Source organism: Hemicordylus capensis, chromosome 1 (assembly GCF_027244095.1).
Source record: "Hemicordylus capensis ecotype Gifberg chromosome 1, rHemCap1.1.pri, whole genome shotgun sequence".
NCBI lineage: Eukaryota > Metazoa > Chordata > Lepidosauria > Squamata > Cordylidae > Hemicordylus > Hemicordylus capensis.
Window position 1 is genome coordinate 359,910,833 of NC_069657.1, and position 24,544 is coordinate 359,935,376.

General features: G+C 42.6%; 1 protein-coding gene across 2 annotated transcripts in view; it reads left to right on the forward strand.

Moving 5' to 3' along the window:
* Window positions 1–541: 541 nt before the first annotated feature.
* The window catches only part of SASH1 (SAM and SH3 domain containing 1), a 197,945-nt gene continuing 173,942 nt past the window's right edge, over window positions 542–24,544 (forward strand). Inside the window, exon 1 of one of the 2 annotated variants that reach the window (XM_053291380.1) lies at window positions 542–980. In XM_053291380.1, the coding sequence (XP_053147355.1) occupies window positions 885–980 (96 nt within the window). In that variant the 5' untranslated portion in view covers window positions 542–884. The remainder of the gene's footprint in view (window positions 981–24,544) is intronic. The other variant, XM_053291391.1, reaches the window with a different exon arrangement.

The following is a 24,544-nucleotide window of genomic DNA, read 5'->3' on the forward strand; positions in this document are numbered from 1 at the left end:
GCACACGAACAAAAGTCCAATGCTTAGCCAAAGTTCTTGTGCATGTGTTTGTTTTGTCTGGTATATTTCCCCTGATAGAGGCGGGCGGGCAAGTAGGTAAACTTAGTAGTAGCATCCCTTCCCTGGTAAAAAACGGTGGACATTCCTGAAATCCTTGCTGGAGGCTGGGCTGGCTTAAACATTGACCCCCTTGAGTAGCGATCGCTTTAAGTGGATATCTAGTAGCGTGACTGGAAACTTGGGCTCTCCAGGAGCTTCAGCGAGGGCTGCTCTTTCAACAGGCGATTTGTTCGCCTGTCTGGGGCTCATTGCCATGCAAAAGGGCTGACATCAGAGCACCTTTTGTTGTTAAAAGCTTTCTCTAGAAAGAGACAGAGAGAGCAGTCATGTGGAGCCGGGAGAGCCCATTCGGCAGCAAGGGGGGAGGCAGAGAATTAGAGACTTGCCTATTAAAACTTGCACACAACGCGCTGAGGAGCGGAAACTTTCCAGAGGGGCCGAGCTTGTTGGCAGATCCTTTTTGTGCCTGCTGGAAGGGACTGGGTTTTCATCAAAAGCGACCGCGGCTCCCCCGAGCTCCCCCGCGGGTCGGGCCAGTGGTTGCGACCCGCCTTGCTTGCCACCCTGTTGCTCACCGCTGGGAGCAGGCAAAGTTTGTGTGGGGCATGGCAGTTCCTGGACGCTCCAGAAGCTGAGCCCGGGACAAGTAGAAGGAAGAAGCTGGTCGCCGAGGGAGGGCGGCATGGTGGAGGGGCTGGGAAGTGGGACTGGTTGCGAGGGCTGAGCTGTTGGCGAGGCGTGAGGGCTTAAGGAAGGGTCGCTTTGGGGCAGAGGCTCGGTCCTGTGGCGAGTCTGTGCATCGAGGTCTGTTGGCTGAGGCCACTATGGAGGAGGAACAAGCTGCCGGTGTGGATCCGCAGGCGGACAGCAACATGTCCGAGAGTTTCTCCAGGCTCTGGACGGATGTCATGGGGATACTGGTGAGTGAGAGTGGCTGTGTGGGGGAACTGGGAGAAACGGAGGATGAGGGGGGCGGCGGCGGATGAAAGGCTCACCTTTTGGCGGTGAGGCTGATATAGCTCTGACATCTCTTGGGAGAGCAGCCCCCAAAGCACTTCTGGGTGGAGGCTCCGTTCAACACAAAACTTCCAAAGGACTACTACTAGGATTGCAATTGTCGTCCTCGGTAGCTTGTGGAGGCGGCTCGACTGGGCTTATCAAAACCGTACGTGAGTCGTAAACCTTTACGACCCTAATTGCCCAGACTGAACAGCACCTGTTGTAAAAGTTTATCAGATAAAATAAGCCTGTTTAGATCCTGGTTTAGAATCCTGTGTTTGGTTGGTTGGTTTCTTTAACCCGGCCATTCTTTAGGATTAAATCTCCGCTTGCTTGAATGTTGAGGGCGAACATTTTTAAGAACTTGCATCTTGGTCTAATGGGGTTTTGGAGTAGGATTGGTAGTCCTTTGTGTGGATATCGGTCAGCTAATCTTAGGGGGTTGAAATTAAACCCGAGTGGGCTGTCAAACAGTTGATGCTGTATATCTCTGTTTTACGCATTGTGTGAATGAATCGCCTTTTCTGGTCTCATGTGTAAACCTGACGCTCTTTTCTCTGCAGCTTAACATCTGACAATTGAGAGATTGCGGGTTGTTAAACTTGTGCACGGAATGCAAAAGTTTCAAGTCTGAGTGTGCCAAACTGGGTTTAACTCTGTAGGGTTTTTATTTGACACTGTGTTTACAGAGAACTGTAGAGTAATTTATCAGGTCTTCATAAGGTACTCAGTTATGGAATATGCACAAAGTTAACTATTTCTAATATCCTTCTCATGCTGCTGATCTCCTCCTCCCTCCCCTGAGGTTCAATAATTCAATAGCTATGGCAGATCAAAAATGTTCAGCTGCACCATACATGCCCTGAATTTAATTAGTTCAACCACCACTGTAATCATACTAGTTGCGTGGGGGGTGCGGGGTTGGTAGAGCTGGCTGATGGAAGACTTAACTCTTTCAGCCATTTTCAAAATGTTTACTGGCAGAGAAAAAAATAAGGTAGTAGAACTGCTGTGATCCCAACATATAGCGCAGTATTCTTTACAATAATCTGGTATACTTTAATCAGATGTTGTTTTGTGTGGTGTTGTGTGTTAGGATCATATTTGCCCTTTTGACCCTATGCCAATCTTCATTATATGCAAAAAGCATTCTTGGTTATCTACACACTTGCTTGTCTGAAGGTTTTGCAAGGGTGAACCCAGGCCACTCAGATTATTCAACAACCTAAAATTATTTTTGGTTTAAACTGCCCAAGAAAAATGCAGTTTTCCGCAATGTTGGTTGACTTTCTCTGCTAAATATATTGGAGAGAGAAATTTTGATCTGTTGTTTGTTTTACTTAAATTTCAACTTAACAGCCATCAGAGATTCTCAAAAGTTCATTTCAGAGACCTTTTGGAAATTTGTTTCAGAGAAATTAAGAAGACGAATGTAACTAAAACAATATTAATCTTTTAAGATAAACACTAGGAAAGTGAAGGAGATCCTTGCCATACCATTAAGGGGTAGCCTGTAGGTATCATAGTTTATATTATAAATGATACAAAAGGGAGAATTGAGGATTAATCAAACTTGTTCAAAACTGGCATAAGACTTTAATGATAGTTTCAATACTTAAATTCTGCATCCTTGAAACACACATTCATATGTTGAACTATGTCAAGAGCAATACTTTAACACAGTACCCAAATGTACCAGAAAGTGGGCTCCATCTAAGCTCATAGTCTTCCAGTAAAAAAAAAGTCAACAGAAAAAGTTCATTATGAGCTTAGATGGAGCCAACTTTTTGGTGCATTTGGGTACTGTGTTAAATTGATCATGAGGAATGTGCAGGGTGAGCTAAACAGAAAGCCTGAGTTAAACTGATTTAAATAGGCTGTCAGAAGTAGGCTAATGTAGCAAAACAACAAAACACTAGCCTTAGTCTTGCCAGTTTCATAATGCAGTTTGTTAGACAAAATTAGCAGCTATAGCTGATAACTTAGTGTGAATATCTGATTGTGTGGATGGCTCCTGCATAACAGTGATGGAATAGCTGAGCATGCTCTTAGCAGTGTTTTTAACATTTGAGAAAGGGATGGATAGACAAGTCTTTATGCCCACATCTGTGAGAGCATCTAGGGTGGCATAAGATATGGTGGGAAAATGCTCCTTTTCCCTTTCAGCAGTCACTGTGGGTTAAGGGAGCTTTAAATTTGACAGACATTTACTACTACTAGTAGTAAATTAGAACCTTGTACAGGGTCAAGGGACAATATATTTAGTAGAAAAACTTATACTTTCTTAGGAGATTGTTGTGGGTCAGCATTCCTCTTAGGTTTGTTCTGTGCAACAACTCTTGGCAGGGTTCTTTTAAAAAAGAATTAATGATAAAAGATTTTTTAGATTCCCTAGGATTTTTTAATAGATTGCTCTTCACCTTAGAGAGACATACAACATTGACCAATATAAAACAATAATACAATTTGTATAAATAAATAATACAATTTAAAACTTATTATTATTATTATACATGTTATATCCCGCTCTTCCTCCAAGGAGCCCAGAGCAGTGTACTACATACTTAAATTTCTCCTCACAACAACCCTGTGAAGTAGGTTAGGCTGAGAGAGAAGTGACTGTCCTTTTTTTCCTTCATGTTCATATAGAAATGAAAAAAACATTAATGGTGCAGCAGGGAAGTAACTTGCCTAGAGAGCAAGAGGTTGCTGGTTTGAATCCCCGCTAGTATGTTTCCCAGACTATGGGAAACACCTGGATCGGGCAGCAGCGATATATGAAGATGCTGAAGACCATCCTCTCATACTGCATGGGAGGAAGCAATGGTAAACCCCTCCTGTATTCTACCAAAGGCAACCACATGACTCTCTGGTCACCAGGAGTCAGCACCGACTCAAGGGCACAACTTCATCTTTACTTATACAAACTGTGCAGTAGTAGTGATGGACAGAGCCCCCTTCATCTGATTTGGAATGCTGGATGCCTTAAACAGAATTCAGTTTAAAAACAATAGCATTCAAAAATTGGTGGTGTTGAATTCCCAGGGATGTAATTAAGAACATGATGGTATTGAAAGCATTCCCTATTGTCCCCCCAACAGCCAAGGGTCCTACTGGAGAGAGGGCTAAATTGGTCTGTTTGGGCCAACTTTTCCCCCTGAGGTGAGTCCCAGGTGGTGAATTCCCAGGTGTCTAGGTGGCAAGAGTTCCCATCACTATTAGTGTTAATAGGATTTAGGCCGTAGATGTGATGACAAGCAGTGTCAGGTACTCAAGAACCAGGGGGACTAGATTTCTTTCTGATGGCTTCTAGCTGCTGTGGTTGCTGTTGCACATGTGCTAAAGACCACATTTCTGAGGCTCTGCTAGGGACTTTCACAGCTTAGAGCTTTTTACCTCCGGAAGTTTAGGAAATGAATGGATTGAGATTGACCTATTCAGGATCGGCCTAGACAGCAGAAGGATCTGGATCATTTTTAATGAATCTGTGGGGGGTAGACCCCCCTCACTTCAGATTTTACCCATATCACTATTACTTAAGAGTTCAAATTGTTTCTTGACTCCTGGTGCCCACAGAGCCCTGTGGTTTTCTTTTGGTAGAAACCAAGCTAATTTTGTTTTTACTATTTTTGGGCATACATCTTTGTAGCTATGATTCCACAGCAGAAGAAAGAACGAGCAACACAGACAATAATAGCTGATAACCTGACTATATTATTTGATGACTGACTTATCCTATTAATTTCAGTGGAACTTCCATTTAGTAAGTTAGTCAGGATATCATGTGCAAATCGATTCAATGAAACCAACCAACCAATGTTTATGGAACCAACCAATCAATGTTTTGAATTCTAGAGGCAAACTTTTAGTCACATAGGCCTCATCAGACTGGATTCTGAGAGGGGCTTTGCCAAGTAGTGTTCACAGAGCCATATTTGTATTTTTTTTCCACTGTCAAGAAGAAATCTGAAGTAGACACATTACTGGATAATGCACAAGTCATGGTGGTAAGACTGAGTTATACTGAAGGAAGTTATGCCAACAAAAGCATCAGCTACGCATCTAGCACTTTACATGTAAATGAATAATTTAAGTCAATACATTCCCTTTGAAACTATAGCATCAAGTTGAAGGCATGTCAGTATCTACATTACCATTTGGGCCTCTTGGAGCCCTTGCAAGAGAGAAAACAAAGTGTAGGAAGCTATTTCAAAGTAATCATACTGAGGGCATTTAATATGGAGAGAGGAGCTTCTGATTTCACAGCTTGAAGCGGAGGTTTGGTGAGCAGCTTCCCAGAATTCTGAATTCCCTGAACATGTCTCTATAGGAAACCAGTGCAAGTAAGAGGAAATGAACTGGAAGTATGTTACGGAAGCCGGTAATGTGGGGAGGGGGGAGTTGTACCATGAACACATTTCCTTAATAGCCAATGACATCATGGCCATTACATGGCCTTATTACTACTTGAATAATATGTTGTTCTGAAGTATTTAGCATCTAATTCTATCACTACCCACACCCATCATGCAAATACTCGCTGGCTTCATTGAATTTTTAAATTAATAATTTGACATATTCAGCCTAGGCAGCTGGTGTACCACACAAGTCTCTTTCCCTTGATGTAGTCCTCTTCTGCTTGATTACAAATAACAGGACAGATTAGGAACATATAGGAAGCTGCCATACACTGAGTCAGACCATAGGTCCATCTAGCTCAGTATTGTCTACACAGACTAGCAGCGGCTGCTTCAAGGTTTCAGGCAGGAATCTTTCTCAGCCCTATCTTGGAGATGCTAGGGAGGGAACTTGGAACCTTTTGCTCTTCCCAGAGCAGCTCCATCCCCTAATGGGACTATCTTACAGTTCTCACATAACACAACCGGTCCTTAGTAGTCATTGATTTCAGTAAGGCTTATTTTCTGGTATGGACTGTGGAATAACAACAAATAGCGGAAGAGTGTCATCTGTTGTTAATGACAATGAATGTGGTGCTTGGTCAAAGATGTATGTTTAGCAGGGCCTGCTTAGAAGCAATTGATTTGGTGCCAACCCTACTACCCTTGAGAAATATTGTAGGAAGAAGAGTTAGCATTTGGATTTGCTGAACTGGAAATGACTGCTTTGTTGTATTGCTTGTCCTTCCTAATTAACCTCCTGAAATATTTCTATATTAGTCAGGGGAGTCTAAGCACTTAAGAGTAGGCTTCTTTGTTATTAGTCCAATAGTAGAATTAATTGTTAAAAATCTTCTGCTAGGGGGTTATGCTAGTTACAAACTGTAATGTTTCTAAGCTGTAACGTGCATACTTTTTCTGGGTGAGGACTGGATAGTATAAGTGCATGCATTTTTTGTTTTTAATGCTGTACTTAGTACAGGTTTTAGTTATGAAGGTCCACAAAACTCCAAGGCAATCGGACACTCTTCCAGTTATTGGTGAATTTTAAAAGTATTTTTGAATTCCTCATAGGGAATAATGAGGATTGCAGCAAATGTATAGCTTCACGTTGGGGGGGGGGGGAGAAGAGGTGGCCTAGAGCGGAGTGTGGTGGGTGGTAGTTCCCAAGGGGGGCAAGGAAGCTATCAGAATTATTTGAAAGGAATTGGGCAAAGGGCTGATTTTTAAGTGATTTTTGAAGTTTATGCGTCTTTAAGGTTTTTCTCCAAAAAGAAGCATGGAGGTGTCAGCACCCCATAACTGCACTTGGTGGGTGCTGGGGTGGCCCAGAGCGAGTGGTGGTGTAGTGCACAGAAGGTGCCAACCACCCCCATGGGTTGCTAACCCATGGGGTACTGGGTTATGTTGTTTCTGAGGTGTTCTGAATGTAAATTCTCTGGTAACATGAGATTTTCAATGACAAACCATGAAACTCTCATTTGCTACCAGAGAATCTACACTCAGAACATCTCAGAAACAACAAAACCCAGTACCCCATGGGTTAACAACCCAAGTGCAGTTATGGGGCTACATTATAGTCCCATTATACCCTATGAGAAAAAAATTAAAATAAATTTCAAAAATTCATTAAAAATCGTATGAGTGTCCGATTGCTTTGGGTTTGGGTGGTAGGTACCCACGGGTGCCAGCTACTACCCCACCCACTTTTGGAGGTTTGAACCAGTTCAGACCAGTTTGAACCAAACCACCCCCATTTTTTTTCAAGTTCGAACCTGCAGCTCAAACCTGATGGCTGGTTTGGTTCAAATCTGAACCATCGAACTGAACCGGTTAGAATTCGAACTGGTTTGCAAATCCTTACTACCCACTTTGGCGGGGAAGAAGCCCAAAAGTGCCTACCTCCCCACACACAAGCGGTTGTCTTCCCTTGGGTGGGTGGATTGCCCACCCAGACGAGCACTGGCTCTTCCCGGTAGCTCCAAGGGTCAGGGTGCCAGGATGCGCAGCCCTATGTCATCCCATCCCCGGATCTCCAGTAATGCACCACATGAAGAATTGTGGATTATGGGGATCCACCCCCTTCCCTTTCCTGAGTCTGTGAGCTGTAGCTGCAACCAGCCGCGGCTGACACACGATAGTATTCGCTCTCCTAACCTTGTTAAGAAGGGTGGCTCTGTAGGTGGGTTTGCCACCGTGGTGCCTCCGAGATCAGGCACGATCCCGGTGGGTCTCACACATGTGCAGAACTGGGCTGGGCTCCCTTAGCTCGGTTTGCATGTGCCTGTGAATAGCCTCATTGTGTTCTTGTGCGATTGGCATTTACTTCATTGTGGTTTGTGCAGGAGAACTTTGTGGTGGATTGTCCCCATAATTCACAAGGGACACTGAAGTGTGTTACTAATGCATTCCATAGCAAAATCCAGATTTTAGCAAGTCTGTGCTGGAAAAACTTGTAAGAATCTTGGAGAAACTAGATGGTTTTTCAGTACATTGTTAGAAAGTGTTGGCATTTCTGGCTTTTTCATGAGGATTATATGTGATAAGAAGAAATAGGATATATTTTAGAGAAGCTAAACTCATTTCCTTAATGAAGGGAGGCTATGCAGATTCAGAATTTTTGACTTTTTCTGTATTTGAATGTAAGGAATTTAACAGTGACCTTTCATAATTTCTTTAAAGGTTCATTATTAAATTTCTGATTGTATAGAAGGCTGAACAAGTTTGAAGGTTTACTAGTACACAATGAGGCTATTCACACATGAGAGCAAAACCGGCGAAGGGAGCCCAGCCCTGTTTTGCACGCGTGTGTGAACCACTTGGAGTGAGTGCTCCCATAACCCCAGTTTTTTTATCGTATGGCAGCCACAGCTGGTTGCAGCCACGGCTGCCAGACTACCGGAAGCCTGGGGAGGGGGATCCGCATGATGCACCTTGCACTTGTGTGGTGCATCATGGTATTTCTGGGGACCAGGACAACATTTCCCTGCCCTCCCTGCTGCCTGGGCATGCAGGGAGCGCATCCAGGACAGGAGGAGTGGTTGTCTGTGGGTCAGGTAAGTCTAACCCAACTTCCCCTCTCCCTACTCTTGAGCTCTTCTCACTGCTCGTGAGAAGAGGCTCAATAACTTGTAAAGAACGTTTGTCTAAAATTTATGCAATCTTGATGGTAACTTTCTGAAGATCTGGGGTATATAAAAAAATGGGAGGAAAATTTAAAGATCCATTTTTTTGTGGGGAAAATGGGAAAGTGGCCTATTTCCTGCTCATTCTGTAAGTAAATGGGGTGGGGGTGAAAGGGTCAAAGTGAAGCTTCAGAGTGCTGAAGGGTTCAGCTTGAAGCAAATGAGCAGCCCACTCTGAAGCAAAGAGATGACCCCCAAATAAAAGTGGGGCTGTTCACTTGTCCATAATCTCAGTCTCCACTCTGCATATTTATTTTTGTGTTTTTGCTATCTGCTTAAGTGGACAAAAATTCTTAAACCAAGATTTTAAAAAAGCATAAGGACACCTCAGTGGTGTAGTTTGTGTTGTCATCCACCCCATTCAAGATGGCGAATGCATGATCATTTGAGGCGTAACTGGGCTATCTTATTAACCACCCAGCCAAATTTGCTACAGCGGTAGAGACACATAGGGATAGCTCAAGGATGTAATTTGTGATGATGCCATCCACCCTGATTCATGATGGCAGATGCATGAATGTTTGAGATTCAAATGGGCTAACTTGTGAACTGCTTAACCAGTTTGGACCAAATTTAGTCCAGTTGTAGGGATAGTGAAAGGAAAGTATGCAGATTAGTTCTTACTAGAACTTCTTGTTTTACATTTGGAATATTATTATTGGCACACATAACTTTGTCATATTATACAGTGTGTCCACCCAGATTTTTTAACCATTAGGTTGAGCTTCTGCCCCAGAACATCCATAAGGTTACCATTCTATAAAGATGAATAACTGCCAGAATTCACTTTTTGGGGGTATAAATGTAAGATCCATGAGATTCTTGAGTAATGAGGCAAATGTATAGATGGATTTAAAAACAAATCCACAGCAATGTACTCATTAACTTCAACTAAGCCTACATTTATTTAACCTTGAATCCTGAACCTGTTGCTCAGCTGTCTTCTGTTCTGAGGAGCAAACATCAAGATTACTTTGACATAATTGAACATTAGGTGCTCCATAGGGAAGAAGCATAAGTGTGTGACTGAAAATAACACTGTGTCCAAAGTGAGACTGCAAACGTTTGATGGTTCTCTTTGAAATTAGGGCCTTAATTTACTGCATGGACTTGAATTTTACAATTGAGGTATCCTGATAAAATTATTCCCTACATGTCAGTGAGTGTATTTTTAATATAAAATATTACTGGACTAAGAAAAGTAGAATGAAGCTATAATTTTGTCATTTTTTGCACATTCTTCTGCTATTCCGTAGAAATGTGGTCTTGAGTACAGAGAAACTTAGAACTCTTGAATTCTAATAGCAGTAGGTTAGGTCCACTGTGTTCTGCATGGCATTCTGCATGAGCACCAGGGCTTTTATTGGTACAGTCCCTTGTGCCTTGAAAAACCGTATATGAGGGTCAATGAATCTTCCAGAACCTCATGCAATATAGGATGTTCATGTGTGTTTGGTGGGGGTGCAGCTGACATAGCAATTGGTGAGAGTGCATGACGAAGTGTCTCATGAACAGGAATGGAAGACCCTTTTTGGATCTCTGTAATTTGCTAGAAATAAGTTTCAATTTAATGCAGCTTATTTTTAAAGTGCATCGAAACCAATGTGATTTTTATAAAATATTTATCAGTATAAGACACTTCTGTTCTGACCAAACTGAAGTGCCTGGCACAATCTATCACTTGTTTGAATGGTTCCCGCTCTTCTTTCCATCAGACTGGACCTTTACAGCAAAATGTCAGATAATATAGTCATAGTATATTATGGTCCTATAGCTTGAATTAATTATTTTAAAAGGCCTTTTTTGTTGTTTAAAGAAGCTTCATTAACTCACTTGACTAATTATTCTAGCATTACCCCTCAGCCACAACCAGTCACTCTTGAGTTTTCTTGATAGCCTTCTTGTTCATAACCATTACTGAATGATCTGGCAGCACCAATTCATATAGCATTATTGAAACTAAATACTAAAATGTTCTTTTAGTATTCAAAACTATTCTTTAAGTATCTTTTCCGAAAGGTTTTGTACCTATTACAAACTCTATATATTTTAAGTCTGCTGACAATGTGACTTCAGACAATGAATGGTTTGCATGGATTAAAACTATTTTCTCGGTTGTTTTACATATTCGTTTGTTCCTTGATTGCATGTGTGAATTTTCAAACATTCATCACTTTATTTCACTTGATGCCGAATATGGGGTAATGTGAAGCAAGTGAGAACTCAAGAGGAGTCTGTGCTGTGCAACGCCTTGCTAACTACGAAACCCATGAGTTGGTGGGGAGAGTGGGAGAGCAGGCAACAAGCAAGATGGGAGAATTGCAGGGCCATAGGCAACCACAGCCCCACTAGCAAATCCCCAGGAAAACACCCCACCACTGCCAGGGGAAAGAGAGCATGGAGCAGGAGAAGGCCCTTCACAGTCCTGTTCTGTACAGTGCCTCCAAAATGCTGGTCTTGGCTTATGCAGCAGAACCTAAAAGCCCCAGCATGAAGCAACACTGCTTGGCCCTTGGCCCACTAGTCAGCATACTGACAATCTGTTTCTTCTCTCCAGGCAGCAGATGCAACTCCCCACCACCCAACATCACGCTGAGCACTGGGTTGAAGGAACTGCTTTTTCACTAATGACTGTGAAAGTGAAAATTTATAACTTTTCACCAAAATGTTTAGTTTTTCCGTTGAATTAGGAACAAATTCCTTGGAGAAGAACTTTTTCTCTTGATATTTCTATTGTCGTCCAACCCCGCCTCCGCTGGCGACCTTTGTATCTCTAGTGTGCTTGCTTCACTTCTTTGCCTGCCAGCCTGGCTTTCTAATTTTCATAAGGCCGGAGGCCACCACAATCAATCTAACCCCACTAAAGAAAGGATGCTAAGCAACTGTCCAAAAAGTATGCCACCACTCGCATACCAAGAGGCAAAAAGGGTAGCAAAGGTAGGATTGGCTAAAATAGGGCACAAAGTATCAAAGAGGGAGGAGAGTAAATCCATCTTTTAAAAGTGTGATCTACTTTTTGGATGGTCTCTAAGCTAAGCACCACTCACTGTTTTTAGTGGATAGGAGGGTTAATGGACACAAAGGTATTTCCTGTGATACACAAGTCTCTCATCTTATGTCAGAGAATCCAGAAAGGAGAATTGTTTCCATGCTTTAGAAACAGCTGGACCTTATGAAAATTTCAACACACCGCCATGACAAAAGCTTCTTTGTTGGAAGGAAAAGAACACGTGCCTTTTAAAAATAGTCTTTGAGGCGTTACCAATAATGAAGCTGTTTTTTAAATGGCAGCAATGTACTAAAGAGTACTTCATTTTGAACAAATTAGTTTTAAATAGCATATATTTTAAAGCTAAATACCTTTCTAAAGTAAAAAGCACAAGTTGTGCTTCCAAATATATAATACTTGATCCAGATGTGTGTGCCTGGCTTAATTTTATTGGATCCGCATATTTTCCTGTTTCCCGTTTTTAGAATTCTTGATTTAACAAACTCTGACTTCTAAAGGAGAGTTCATATCTTGTGTCATATTTTGTGGAAAGTGATATGTGGTCTAATAAAGTATTAGTTGTAATTTTATGATCATTGGATAAAATGTTAGCGATTATGAGAGGTTTTACAGCACTCCATCACAGGAAAAGCAAGAAAAAAGCTCACCATCGCTACCTCAAAAATGCATGTTCAATTTGGGTGTGTCAGAAAAACAAGACCTTTGTAAATGTTTTGGGAGCCAAGTTAAAAACTTAAAAGACATAGTAACTTTCATATTTATATATTAACTATATATACTCATTCATATCCTCTTCTGGATGTGTTATAAATCCTGGATCTTGGCATTGCCTCTGCTCTCTGCTACTGTTTCTTTTGGGTGGGGTATGTGTGTGTGCACGCACACACGCATGTTCATTCTTCATACATGTGTAGACATGTATCTTGAGTTCCTTACATTTTGTAAGAGATTGTCTATGAGAGTCAGTTCTACAGGATGACTGACTAAAGATTAAAGCAATATGTTTGAAGAAAGATGTACTAGAAACAGATTCACACCACAGCTGTGGTGTAAGTACAACTTCTTCCCAGCCGTACAATTTGAGTGACAAATGTACATACCAATGCATCAAATCTTGCTTCAGCTGTCAGTCTTGCCCCTCCCTCTATTCTTACAGGCTGCCTGCCCTTTTACCTTTCTAAAAAAGGAAAGCTTAAAAAAATGTCCAGAGCTGCTCTGGAAAGTGGGAAGGGGTAAAGTTTCTTTTTGACCACATGAGTGTCATTAGCCTGTCAAAGCTGTCAGCCAGGGCTGTCCTTTGGGAGGTGTGGCACTGGGGGGCAAATTAGCATGTGTGGGGTCTCAATGTTTCTTATGGTTACAGAATCATATTGACTGATAATATGCCATGTAAATAGTGTGAGCAAGTGAGTTTGTTTTACGATTGTAAGCTCCTTTGGGGCAGATATTTTCTTACATGTTTTGCTATGTAAATTACTTTTCAACAACAAATTCAAAGAATAAATGTATATTTCATGCATTTATACCCCCTGCATTTACAAATACAATTTTCTCAAGGCAGATTACAGAGAAATACAAATAAAACTAGCTGTGCCGAGCGCAGAGCATCTGCACCTTCAGCCGGCCTGCCCACCCACCCATCGCTGCCTTTTTCTTTCTCCTGCCTGCCCCTGCCACTTTCTGGCTGGCCAGCCTGCTTCTTCAAACCCCGCCCACTCCTTGGGGCCCCCCTGCCTGCTGTTTTCTGCCTGGCCCACTTCTTCTCCTCCTTGCCCAGCTGGCTGCCCCCTGGTTTCTGGCCTCCTGCAGCAAAAAATGGCTATTTTCTTCCTTCCCACCCGTCCCGTGGCTATCCGGCAGCTCTCCAAACTCTCGCGAGAGCTGCCACACCTGGGATTAGCCACAGGTATGCCTTAGAGAATTAAATATATAGATAGATATATAGATTATATACAGTAATCAAGGCCAAAAAAATAATGATCGCTGTCTCAGTTACTTATTTGCTGTTAATTTTAGTACCTGAACTTTCACTGTACTTTCTGTTCTGGTGTGCTGGCCTGGGAAGTAGAGAAGGTGGCAGCTCCATGAGAAGGGCGTCAGGCTGCACGGGAGAGATCATTGGTGGCCAGAAGGGCAGGGATGGTGCTAGGGAACATGTGTTGCTGAAATTAAAACAAATGCCAGGACAGGGACAGGAGAGAAAAAAGTTCTCCTCAGCCACAATTCCATCCCTGGTTGTTTCTCTCTCTATACAATCACAAGTTCTCCTTCTCTCTCCTGCTCCCGCTCACGCTGTCTCACGCTCATATGGCCTCAGAGAAGATTCAAATTTCTGATCCTCCTGTGCTGGGCCTGGAGACTCCAGAGTGCTGCTGTTGATTGAGAAGGAATGGGGCAGACTGCTGGTGGGGGTGGCAGGGAGGGAGGCATGCACACTGGCCCTCTCGGTGTCACTGGACTGGGGGCTTCACTTCCCGTTTCTTGCCTTGCTCTTATTCCTGCTGCTGTGACTATGGATGTCTGGAGGTTTAATGGCGGTGGCGGCAGCAGCAGCAATTGGGGAACAATGTGAGGTGGGGAGCTGGGAGGAGGTCAGGTTTGGGCTGTAGCCTGCCAGCTTTGCTGACATTGGAGAGTCACGCTCACGCAACAGGAAATTCCTGTCTGTCACAGCGGTGGCTAGCGGGAGACGTTGGCTTCAGCAAATAAAGCCATGAATGATGGGTGATACTATCTTCAGGAGAATTCTTGTTCACAATTGGCCATGTTCAAATCAATTTGTTGATTGAACAAATTGGCAACCGGGGCTGGAATAGAAATAGAGTTCATGGGGTGATTGGGAGAGACAGGAAAGAGAGACAGTGGGGCTTGGGGCGATCATCCTGGTTGTCCCACCCTAAGACGGCCCTGCTATCAACAGCCAGTTTCTGCTGCAGATTTGCAAAACTGCTTTTCAGACTTCACGTTTAGAGAAGAAAAGTACCTTTTCAGTCGCTTTCAGATTGCCCCCACTGCTCTAAAAACATAGGCCCAGGTGATGTGCAAGGCAACAACGGCATTCCCGATCACCTGACAATACTGAGCATGTAGAAGTCAGCCCTGCTGATGTTGTGCAAGAGTGCAGTTATGCATCTGTTTAAAGGAGCACACATGCACTTGCACAGTGGAACTTACATTGGTTTCCTTGTTTGGCAATCTGGAACATGATATTCCTTATGGACTTGATATTGGTTCTTTGTATTGTTTTGAATTGGGTATATTTTTGTTAAAATTCATTATACGTATATGTTAATAATGTTAATCTATTTTAATTCTTTATTGATCTCTTTTAGCATTCACTCTTTATTATTACTTCATTGTCATTGTTTTAGAGTCTTTCCTGGTGGTTGTGGCTGCTGTCTGTGGCCATATATCCGTCACCATAAACTGCTCATAAGTACTTGCAATGTTATTCCTCTGTACGTACATGGGGGGGTGGGAAGCACCTTGTGTATCAAATGGATCCAGCAAAAGCCGATCATGTGCAGATTTCTCCCATGGCTGTTGTGCTCTGAGATAAATTAGCCGCGCAGAGACGTAAGTTTGGGTGGGGTATAAATTAAATAGATGAATGAATAAATAAATAAAATTGACCCTACGGTCCTCCTCCAACTGCTTTATCAACTCATGTTATGAAATATATTGTGGAACACCTCCTTCAGGAGTCACAAAGGTTATTTGAGAAAATCCAGGACGTGTGAGAGGAGCCATTCTCTGGCTCTTACCCACATCAATATTGCCAGGGCATAGGGCGTTTGCCAGCTGCCTAGGTACAAGGTCCTGCTGGTGGCTCCCCTTTAGGGGTTTTCGTGCATGTGCACATTAGTGTGCGCACACAAACCACATCCCCTGAATCAGCATCTGACATGGGGCGTGGTAAGTGCTGGGCTACTCGGCCCCGCTGCAGAGGCTTCCCAGACAGCAGTTCATTAATTCGCTGGTGGGGAGCTCCTCTCTCTCACTCCCAAGGAGGCAGAGACGGTTGACTTGGGTCAATGAACCACTGACTGGGGAGACTCCACAGTGGGGGCCCAGGACTGGTGCCACACACACGCTGCATCCGCTGTTGATGCTGGGGCCATTGCAAATACTGTACCGGGGAAATCTCCTGATCCTCCCCAGGCAGCATTTTATTGATTTACAAAGATTTACTCAGAAGACCATGGGAAGTGCTCATGCTTTGTTTGCCTTTGCTGCTGTAGTGGGTGGGGGTCAGCAGGCCCTGGGTCACCAGGGTCTGGGGAAGGCTGCAAAGGCACCCCCTCACTCACTTCTGCACCCAGCTGGCAAATGAAGCGTTTGCTGGCTGGGAGCATGAGGTACACCCTTCTCCTTCCCAGCCAGTGTTTCATTGAAACACTGGCTGGCTTGGGGCTTTCCCCCCTGCTGATGGGAGGGGAAAAAACCCAGTCAGCCAGTGTTTCAATGAAACACTGGCTGGGAAGGAGAAGGGTGTACCTCATGCTCCCAGCCAGCAAACGCTTCATTTGCCAGCTGGGTGCAGGAGGGAGTGAGGGGGTGCCTTTGCAGCCTTCCCCAGACCCTGGTGACCCAGGGCCTGCTGACCCCCACCCACTACAGCAGCAAAGGCAAACAAAGCATGAGCACTTCCCATGGTCTTCTGAGTAAATCTTTGTGGCTCAGGACTAGCCATACTGCAGCCATACTTCCCACTTCACGGAGATAATGTGAGAAGAGGCCCTTAGTCTAAAAATACCTACAGAGAATACAAAATATTTCAGTAGTATATAACTTTCAAGATGAATGCAAATTTAGTGAATCAAGGTTAAATAGCCTTTCACTGCAGACAAGCATATTTATGGGTCAGTGCAGAGCTGTTCTTATGTGTGGTTTAGAAATGAGATTGAAAAATGAGCTTTCCAAAACAGCTACTATCATGAAAAGATGGTGTGAGCCCTGTGCTGCCACCACAGGGAGGGTCTAGGGCCCAACAACTGCCAAAGCCCTTTGGGAATGCTGGAAGCACTGGGGCAGAAAGACCAATGGACACGTGCTCCTCCATGCAGTGAAGGAGACTATCCGAGTTATCGAATAAACCCCAGGCACTGGCAGAGTGGGTGCAGATAAGATGGCAAGTAGACTAGGGACTATCTTCTGCTGAAACTATCCCTGTAATGCAGGACACTGGGCCTCCATATAGGGACTAGGAAGCGGAACCCTGCAGATGAGAGCTGGTCTTGTGGTAGCAAGCATGACTTGTCCCCTTAGCTAAGCAGGGTCCACCCTGGTTGCATTTGAATGGGAGACTAGAAGTGTGAGCACTGTAAGATATTCCCCTTAAGGGATGGAACCACTCTGGGAAGAGCAGAAGGTTTCAAGTTTCAAGCCTCCCTGGCTTCTTTAAGATAGGGCTGAGAAAGATTCCTGCCTGCAACCTTGGAGAAGCTGCTGCCAGTCTGTGAAGACAATACTGAACTAGATAGGCCAAGGGTCTGACTCAGTATATGGCAACTTCCTATGTTCCTATGAGAGAGGTGTTTCTCTCCATTAACCTGTCACCTGGCTATTAAAGGGGACAATGGTCACAGGGTGACACCACAAACCAAACTGTTGTGTGCCAATAAAGCTGTAGTGCTAGAATCCCAGCTGCTGTGTCTCTTTCCCAGAGTGTTGATGTGATCTCCCCAAGCCCCTCTGATGTAGAGCACCCTATCTCTCAGGGCATATCCTGAGAGATAGATTAACTGTTCGATAAAGCATGTTTTATCTGTTTGGTTCGTAACTTACATATATCAGGCCCCGTCTAGTTGCCTTATCTTTCCTTATCCTCCTTCCCAAGCTACTGTGAAGGTACCATGTTTTTGTAGTTATGTGACTGGATGTGGTATAAAAGCTAGGAAGACACTGATATGTCCTCCTGTTATTTTTGGATCAGAGGAATAGGCAGGGTTGGCAGCAATGGTACTTGATTTTAAGTGAGAGATTTGTGTTAAAGGGGGCTGTCATGCAGGACGAAGTCATCTTCTAGCAGAAGTGCTGTGGCCCATCTGGTGCCCAACATTCTATTGCTCAGCTGACCCATTTCTACTTTTATGGAGTTAAAGAGAGGCAGATCGGGACCACTGTTGATTTTGTTTTGCGAAAACATGTTGATTTTGTCTGGCAGAACAAGACAACACAACATCTTTTTCTGATGGCAAATGAAGTGAGATATTACATTCTGTTTACTTAAGAAAGCAGGCTATTTAGCCCCATCAAAAGGGCAATGAAGCAATATGTGCATATAAGATAATAAAGGAATAAACATATGAGATCCAAGAGTTGAAAAGCTTATAAAGTGAAAAGACATAAAGCTTTTATTAGCAAGCTGATACCCCTAATTGATATAAACATGAAGCTCTGCACAGTCTCCAGTACTTAGAAGATAGGCATCTAAATAATATTTAAATGGATATTCACAGTTTAAAGCCCACAGGAGGATGATTGTACTTGGTTTAATTAAATGAGCTGAAGCCTTGATAACTGCATTATTGCTCCTAAATAAAATATTCTTTGTGCGCAGGCCTTTTTGTGCTTAGCGGGGATAATAAAAAGCCAATCCCTACTACTATGGAATTTTACATGCAAGCAGTTTTTAATGTAGCTAATTTGTCCTGGGGACAAATCTGGGGACAAATTAGCAGAGATTATAACAACTGCTGCTTCAGGGTTCCTGAAGTGACAGTTAAATTTGTAGAGTGAGTCAAAATGAGCAGTGCTGAGTGGGTTGTTATGCAACACTATCAGCCCTGTGGAGACACTTGGCATAACTCTTTGGTACATCCGCAGTGGTGGAGATTGTGATTGGGTTGCCAAGTCCTACACAACCAATATCCATGCAGACAGTTGAACATCTGCGCACTGGCCTATGTGCATGTAGATCTGATTTGTGTAATCTGTACATTGGAGTACATATCACATTAGGTGTACATATGATTTGTGTAATCTGTATATTGGAGTACATATCACATTAGGTGTAGATGTGGGTGAATGTGGATACATCTAAGTGTGCCTTCATGCATAGGCGTCTGCACAGAGCTATGTATGCATCCTCCAGAGTGTTATAGAAGTGGGAGCATATCAAATCACTCTCGCTCTGATCCATGGGTATGCTGTGTCAATGCTGTCCAGTAGGCATTTTGTCACATCTACGTTTATTGATCCAGAAGGCTGTCTCTTTCCCTTTTTCTCAATGTTTACTGTGAAGATCAGACTGCAATGCAAACTAAGATATTTTCTCAAGATAAATGTCTACATTTGAGGGGAAACTATGTTTTGCCTGCTCCTGTATATAGGAGGCACCAAGCAAAGGTGTTGGTGCACTTCATATGTCTGTTCAATTGATGTCTTATATTTTGGTCCTTGGAGACCAACAGTGGGGAAACAGAGCTTCAGCAAATTGATTTGCTCATCATAGTTGGAATCGTGAAATATTCTGCGAACTCCTAATGACCATGTTGAAATGCTGTCCTTATCTCTGTGCAGTCAAAAAAAATCTTAGCCTCTCTGACCCTATAAGCTTAAAAGCTAAACAGTATGTCGTTGTTTATATCCTTTAGACCACAACACCCAGTTTTGTAGCTGTAAGGATTTCCGCAGGAACCCCTTCTGGAAGTGGGTGGACTGCAGCTTGCAGGACTGTGATACACAGTTCCCATCTGTGTACCATTTCTATTCTGCTAAAAAGAAACTTTATGTTGTTCTGGATGGTGGCAATTAGAAAGCAATGTCTCCTCCTTTTGGAAGTATATGAGATGTGTAGTTACAGGAAACAAGTTTCTGCCTTGATCAATGTTAGCAATACACTTAAAAATAAATAAAAATAAAACTTGGTGTTGCTGAAACAATGTTTGATCATCCAGCCCATACAGAGCCTTGCATATGTGTCTTTTCAAAATCTGCAGACTTAAGCACATGTAACTGTCAGCTGGATATATTAGAGTCTTTGAGGATAAAAGATCTGTGTGTCAAGTAATCTTGCACCCAGAGTTGTAAATGCCGGGCTTCAGCTGCGAAGTGCATAGCATCAGTAGCCCATGCCACAAATTACTGATGCCTTAAATCCCATGAGTAGTATACAGTACAGATCTGAGAGAATTATTTAAATAATTGCCTGTTTATTTTTGCTATTTGATTGTTAAGCCTATATTTCCTGGTGCTTGTTTATGTGCATAGATCAGTAGAAACATTTCCAGAGTTCATAATATGCTCAGCATGGAGCTCTGTAACCAGGACAACAAATTTCTGTAACTGTGCACCAAATGGGGGATAAAAATTAAATTGCTTCCTTTTGATAAAGTAATCCATTTGATGTGGCCTGCAAAATGGGAATACTGGGTAGTAGCAGAAATGTCACTATCATTTTACCTAGATGAAGAAATTATATGTTGCCTATGTGTATGTATGCATATATGCATACACGTTCCCTGCCCACATCGTTCAGAATTCATAACAGTTTGGTGGGATCAGTCTTCACAAACCTTGTGGTGTTCCCCAGTCTGAATATGCATCAAAACCCTTGTCATTTTCAAGTGACTCTCATAAGAGAGATTGTTAAATAAACAATTCATAAATCTAATTTGTGTTCATGGTCTGAAAATGTTCTGTCTTTAATAGAACAGTGGAATGAAAGGGAACACCTATATTTGTCTTGGTTTTCAAGTACTGTAACTATCTCACATACTGTCTGTAATCTGTACGAGCAGAGCACCTAATGGCACAGCGGAGAAGCAACCTCCCTAGAGAGCAGGAGGCTGTTGGTTCGAATCCCCGCTGGTGTGTTTCCCAGAATATGGGAAACTCTTATATCAGGCAGCAGTGATATAGGAAGGTGCTGAAAGGCATGATCTCATTCTGCATGGGAGATGGCAGTGGTAAACCCCTCCTGTATTCTATCCATAAAACCACATGACTTTGTGGTTGCTAGGAGCTGACACCTATTTGACAGCACAACCTTTATCTTTACCTTTAATCTGTATGAAGCAACAATATTGGATATTTGTCTAACCAGTTGCAAAGCTAATTCACGATGGTTGTTCAGCTCTCTCTTTAAGGTCCTTATAGTGCAGTTATCACACTAGACCATATTTAATCAAAGCTTTTTTAAAATGAGAGCACTGCCTATTTCCCTGACCAATAATCCTGGTGTCTTTTTGGTGCATCCTTTCTGCCTGCATTGACCTGGGGCCTTGTACTCCGTCCTTCATGATTCAAATGCATTGCACCAGAGGAACCTACTGTAAATTTATATTAGAGTGCTACCACAGTGTTTATAGATATACTGTTGCAAAAAATGGAATTGTAATGTATAGCACAACTCAAACCCACAATCAGTTTTGCATGGTATTACAAAAAACTCTTTTCTCCTCCCCCCTCTTTTTTCTTTCTAAAAAATAATTTATTTTTATTGCGATGAAGAAAGAGATTCCATCTCTTTAAATCAAAGCATACAAAGTTTTTCGCCAAGAGTCAACAGTCAGAATAAAGTAAAAAGAGAAATAAATAAATAAAATAACAAGAAAGACAACTTTCGCCAACTGGATTTCAATCACGAAATCATGGATCACAAATCAAAAACAGATCTCATAAACAAACAATGACCTTGTTGAACATTGTATTTTATGAAAGATTCCCAAGTTAATAAAAAAGATTCTGATGGAGAGTTATTCACATAAGCTGAAACTTTGGAAACAGAGGCATAGTCCCATAATTTAATCAACCAATCAGCTAAAGAGGGGATTATAGGAAAAACACCAATTGGCCGCATAAAGAATCCTCGCTGCCGTGATCATATATAGACAATTCAGTATACTTCACCAGAATATAAAATTTTGTCAAACTTAAAAGAGAGATTTCTGGTAGAAAAAGAAATTTGATACTTAAGATTTGCTCCATTTGACAATGTATTTGTTTCCAAAATGATTGGGTGGTATCGCATGTCCAGCACATATGATAAAACATCCCTATGTGATGGTTACATTTCCAACACTCTTTTGGGAAACTTTTATCAATTTTATGAATAGTCATAGGAGTCACATACCACCCCCAAAAAACATTTTATACTAATTCTCCTGCAAATTATTGCTGAGGGTAAATTTAATACCTTTCTTCCACTGATATTCCCAATCACTAACTCTTTTCATGTAGTGGAAGGCCAGGTTATTAGTAAAATAATGGAATCCTAAAACTAGTAAAACAAAGTGAATCGTAGTAATAAAACAAGATATCCTTCCAACTTATGAATAACTTGCACTATCTGTCGTTGTAACTGAAATTTTACTTTACAGTTTTTGTGTCCTACTGAAATAGAAGTCTCAATTGTTATATAGTAGAATGAGTATTAAATACGATTGTAACAGTTGTGGGAGGGCTTCTTAAAAACTGGCCCAGTGACAACCAGTTTTGCACGATGAACTGGAAGCCATGCAGCAAACATGGCAAAAGCATGTCCTTACACTTGACCAGAATCCAGGGCAGTGTGGATCATGGTAACACTAGACTCGTTGTATGGTAAAAGGTATAAACGACCCATTCTCCACAAAGTTACATTGCAGCAAGTGGTCAAGCATTTCCACTATTGATCAGTGAGTTTTAAGGACCCAAGAAGATCAGAATTGCCTTGCTAGATCAGCCCAAGCTCCACCTATCTGTTTCTAGTAGCATATATCCAGATACTTGTGTGAAATTTTGTAAGTTAGGCATGAAGAAGATGGGGTCATAGCTCAGTGGCAGAGCATCTGCTTTGCATGCAGAAATCCCAGATTCAGTCCCTGACATCTCCAGGTAAGGCTGGGAAAGATTCCAGTTGAAGTTCCTGGAGATCTGCTGCCAGACAGGGTAGCTGGACCAGTGGTCTGACTCAGTTGATGGCAGCTTCCTATGTTCCTGTGACAGCAACAGCTCTTCAGTTTCTCCCCCACAATTTGGAATTCACAATCATACTCCCTGTGTACATGGAAGTTCAATTTTGCTAGCATGCCCTAATAGCTGTCCTACATGAATTCATCTAACCATCCTTTAAAGCAATCTTGGCTAGCAGCCATTAACACATCTTGTTATAGTGAATCCGATTTGTTCATTACCCACTGTGAGAAGGAATTGTTTTTGTCAGTCTTTAAACTGCTTCAAATTTCAAATTAGTTTCATTGGATGTCCCCAAATTTAAACATGTTAGGCACAAAACCATGCCTTTGTCATAATTTATAAACCTTGTTTCCCTGACACCACCTTGTTTTCTTGTTACAATGTTTGTAAAGTTTGTTAGAGTGTTGAAAAGACCAGAGTTATAATTTGCACAGAACTCATTGTAAATAATAAGGAGCAGAATAACAGTCTTGTGTTCTTACACTCTTTAGCTATACCATCTTGTACAGATTGTTCTCTATAGGTAACTTCCAGAGACAAGGTATCAATGTTATTAGTGTACACGGATTGCCATTCTGCAGAAAAGGTTTATTTCCTGTGTCTAAAGAACTGTAGACTTGTGATACAGTATTCTGTTGTATCCCAACTGCTCCTAAACTTATCATGCACAGGAATTGGTGAGCAGATGGAGCAGCTGTTGGAAGCAAATAAAATAAAATAAAATGGTATTCAGGGCATGCTGAAGTCTTCCAGATGTTACTCCATTAAAATTTTTACTCTGTATTCTAGAATGTCCCAATACAGCTTCTGGTGTTTTCTTATTTCTTGTAATTTTGATCTCTAATGGTATTAGGCTTGCCACTTAATAGGAAAGTTCCTGTGACTGGAGGTTTTATACTCTCCTTCTCCCCACCCTGGTCTCAGCATTGGTATGGAGAAAGGATGTTCGTAACTGTGGGGTTTGGAACATTTCTCCTGGACGATTGGCACTTATGTGTGCGCAGTGACATTCATGTATTATAGTTCATTTACCGTATTTTACAGACTATAAGACACACTTTTTTCCTCGAAAAATATCTGCCAAAATTCAGGTGTGTCTTATACTCATAAGCCTGCCCAACAGGTTTGAGGGGGGGCTATCCCCCAGCAAAGCCTGTACCGATGCTAAAGGAGGGGGTTGGGGGTGACCCTCTATTAACCCTGTGCCACCTGGGGACTGCTGCTCCAGCTCACCCTCCACCGCTTGGGCCGTGGACTCCTCCTCCTCCCCCAACAAGCGGGTGGCCTCCAAGGATCGTGCCGCCACAAAAACTTCCAGCACCTGGGCCCTCCTGCGCTGCCGCTGGGCCCTCACCTGGTCCGCGTCGGCCTCGAAGGCCGAGTCAAAATGGTGGCCGTCGCTGTGCGGCCCTTCTTTGAGGTGCCCGCTCCCGCAGGGGGGAGCGTCGCCGTGGATAGCCCTTTGCCCGGGGGGGACACGGTGGTCCTGGGCGCGGCTGAGGCATGCTTGGCGGCAGCTGCGCTCGCAGCGGAGTGGTCTGCTTTCGCCGTTTGCGCCCTCGCTTTCTCTGTTCTGGGCCTAAGGCCCTGCAAACAAGGCACTCTGCTCTGCTCCATGGCAGAAGGAGGGAAAGGACAGAGCAGGGTGCGGTGGGAGGGCTTGGAGGGGAGATGGAGGCGAGAGTAGAAGGAAAGCTCGAAAACGAAAGAGGTTTTTTTAAAAAATAGGGTCAGAAGCGAGGTTGAAGAGAAAACAAGGAGTGGAGTAGGAGCAATTGAAAGAGGACTTAACAGTTTAATATGTTAAAACTCTGAAAAACTGGATTAAAATTAAGGTGAGTCTTATAGTCTGTAACGTCTTATAGTCCATAAAATACGGTAGATCTTTTTATTTGTAAAGCTTTTTTGTGTTACTTTACCTAGTGCTGTAAGCTGCTTTTGTAAAATGTTGTATTTAGGAGGAATGTATATGTATAGTAGTATTTGATTGA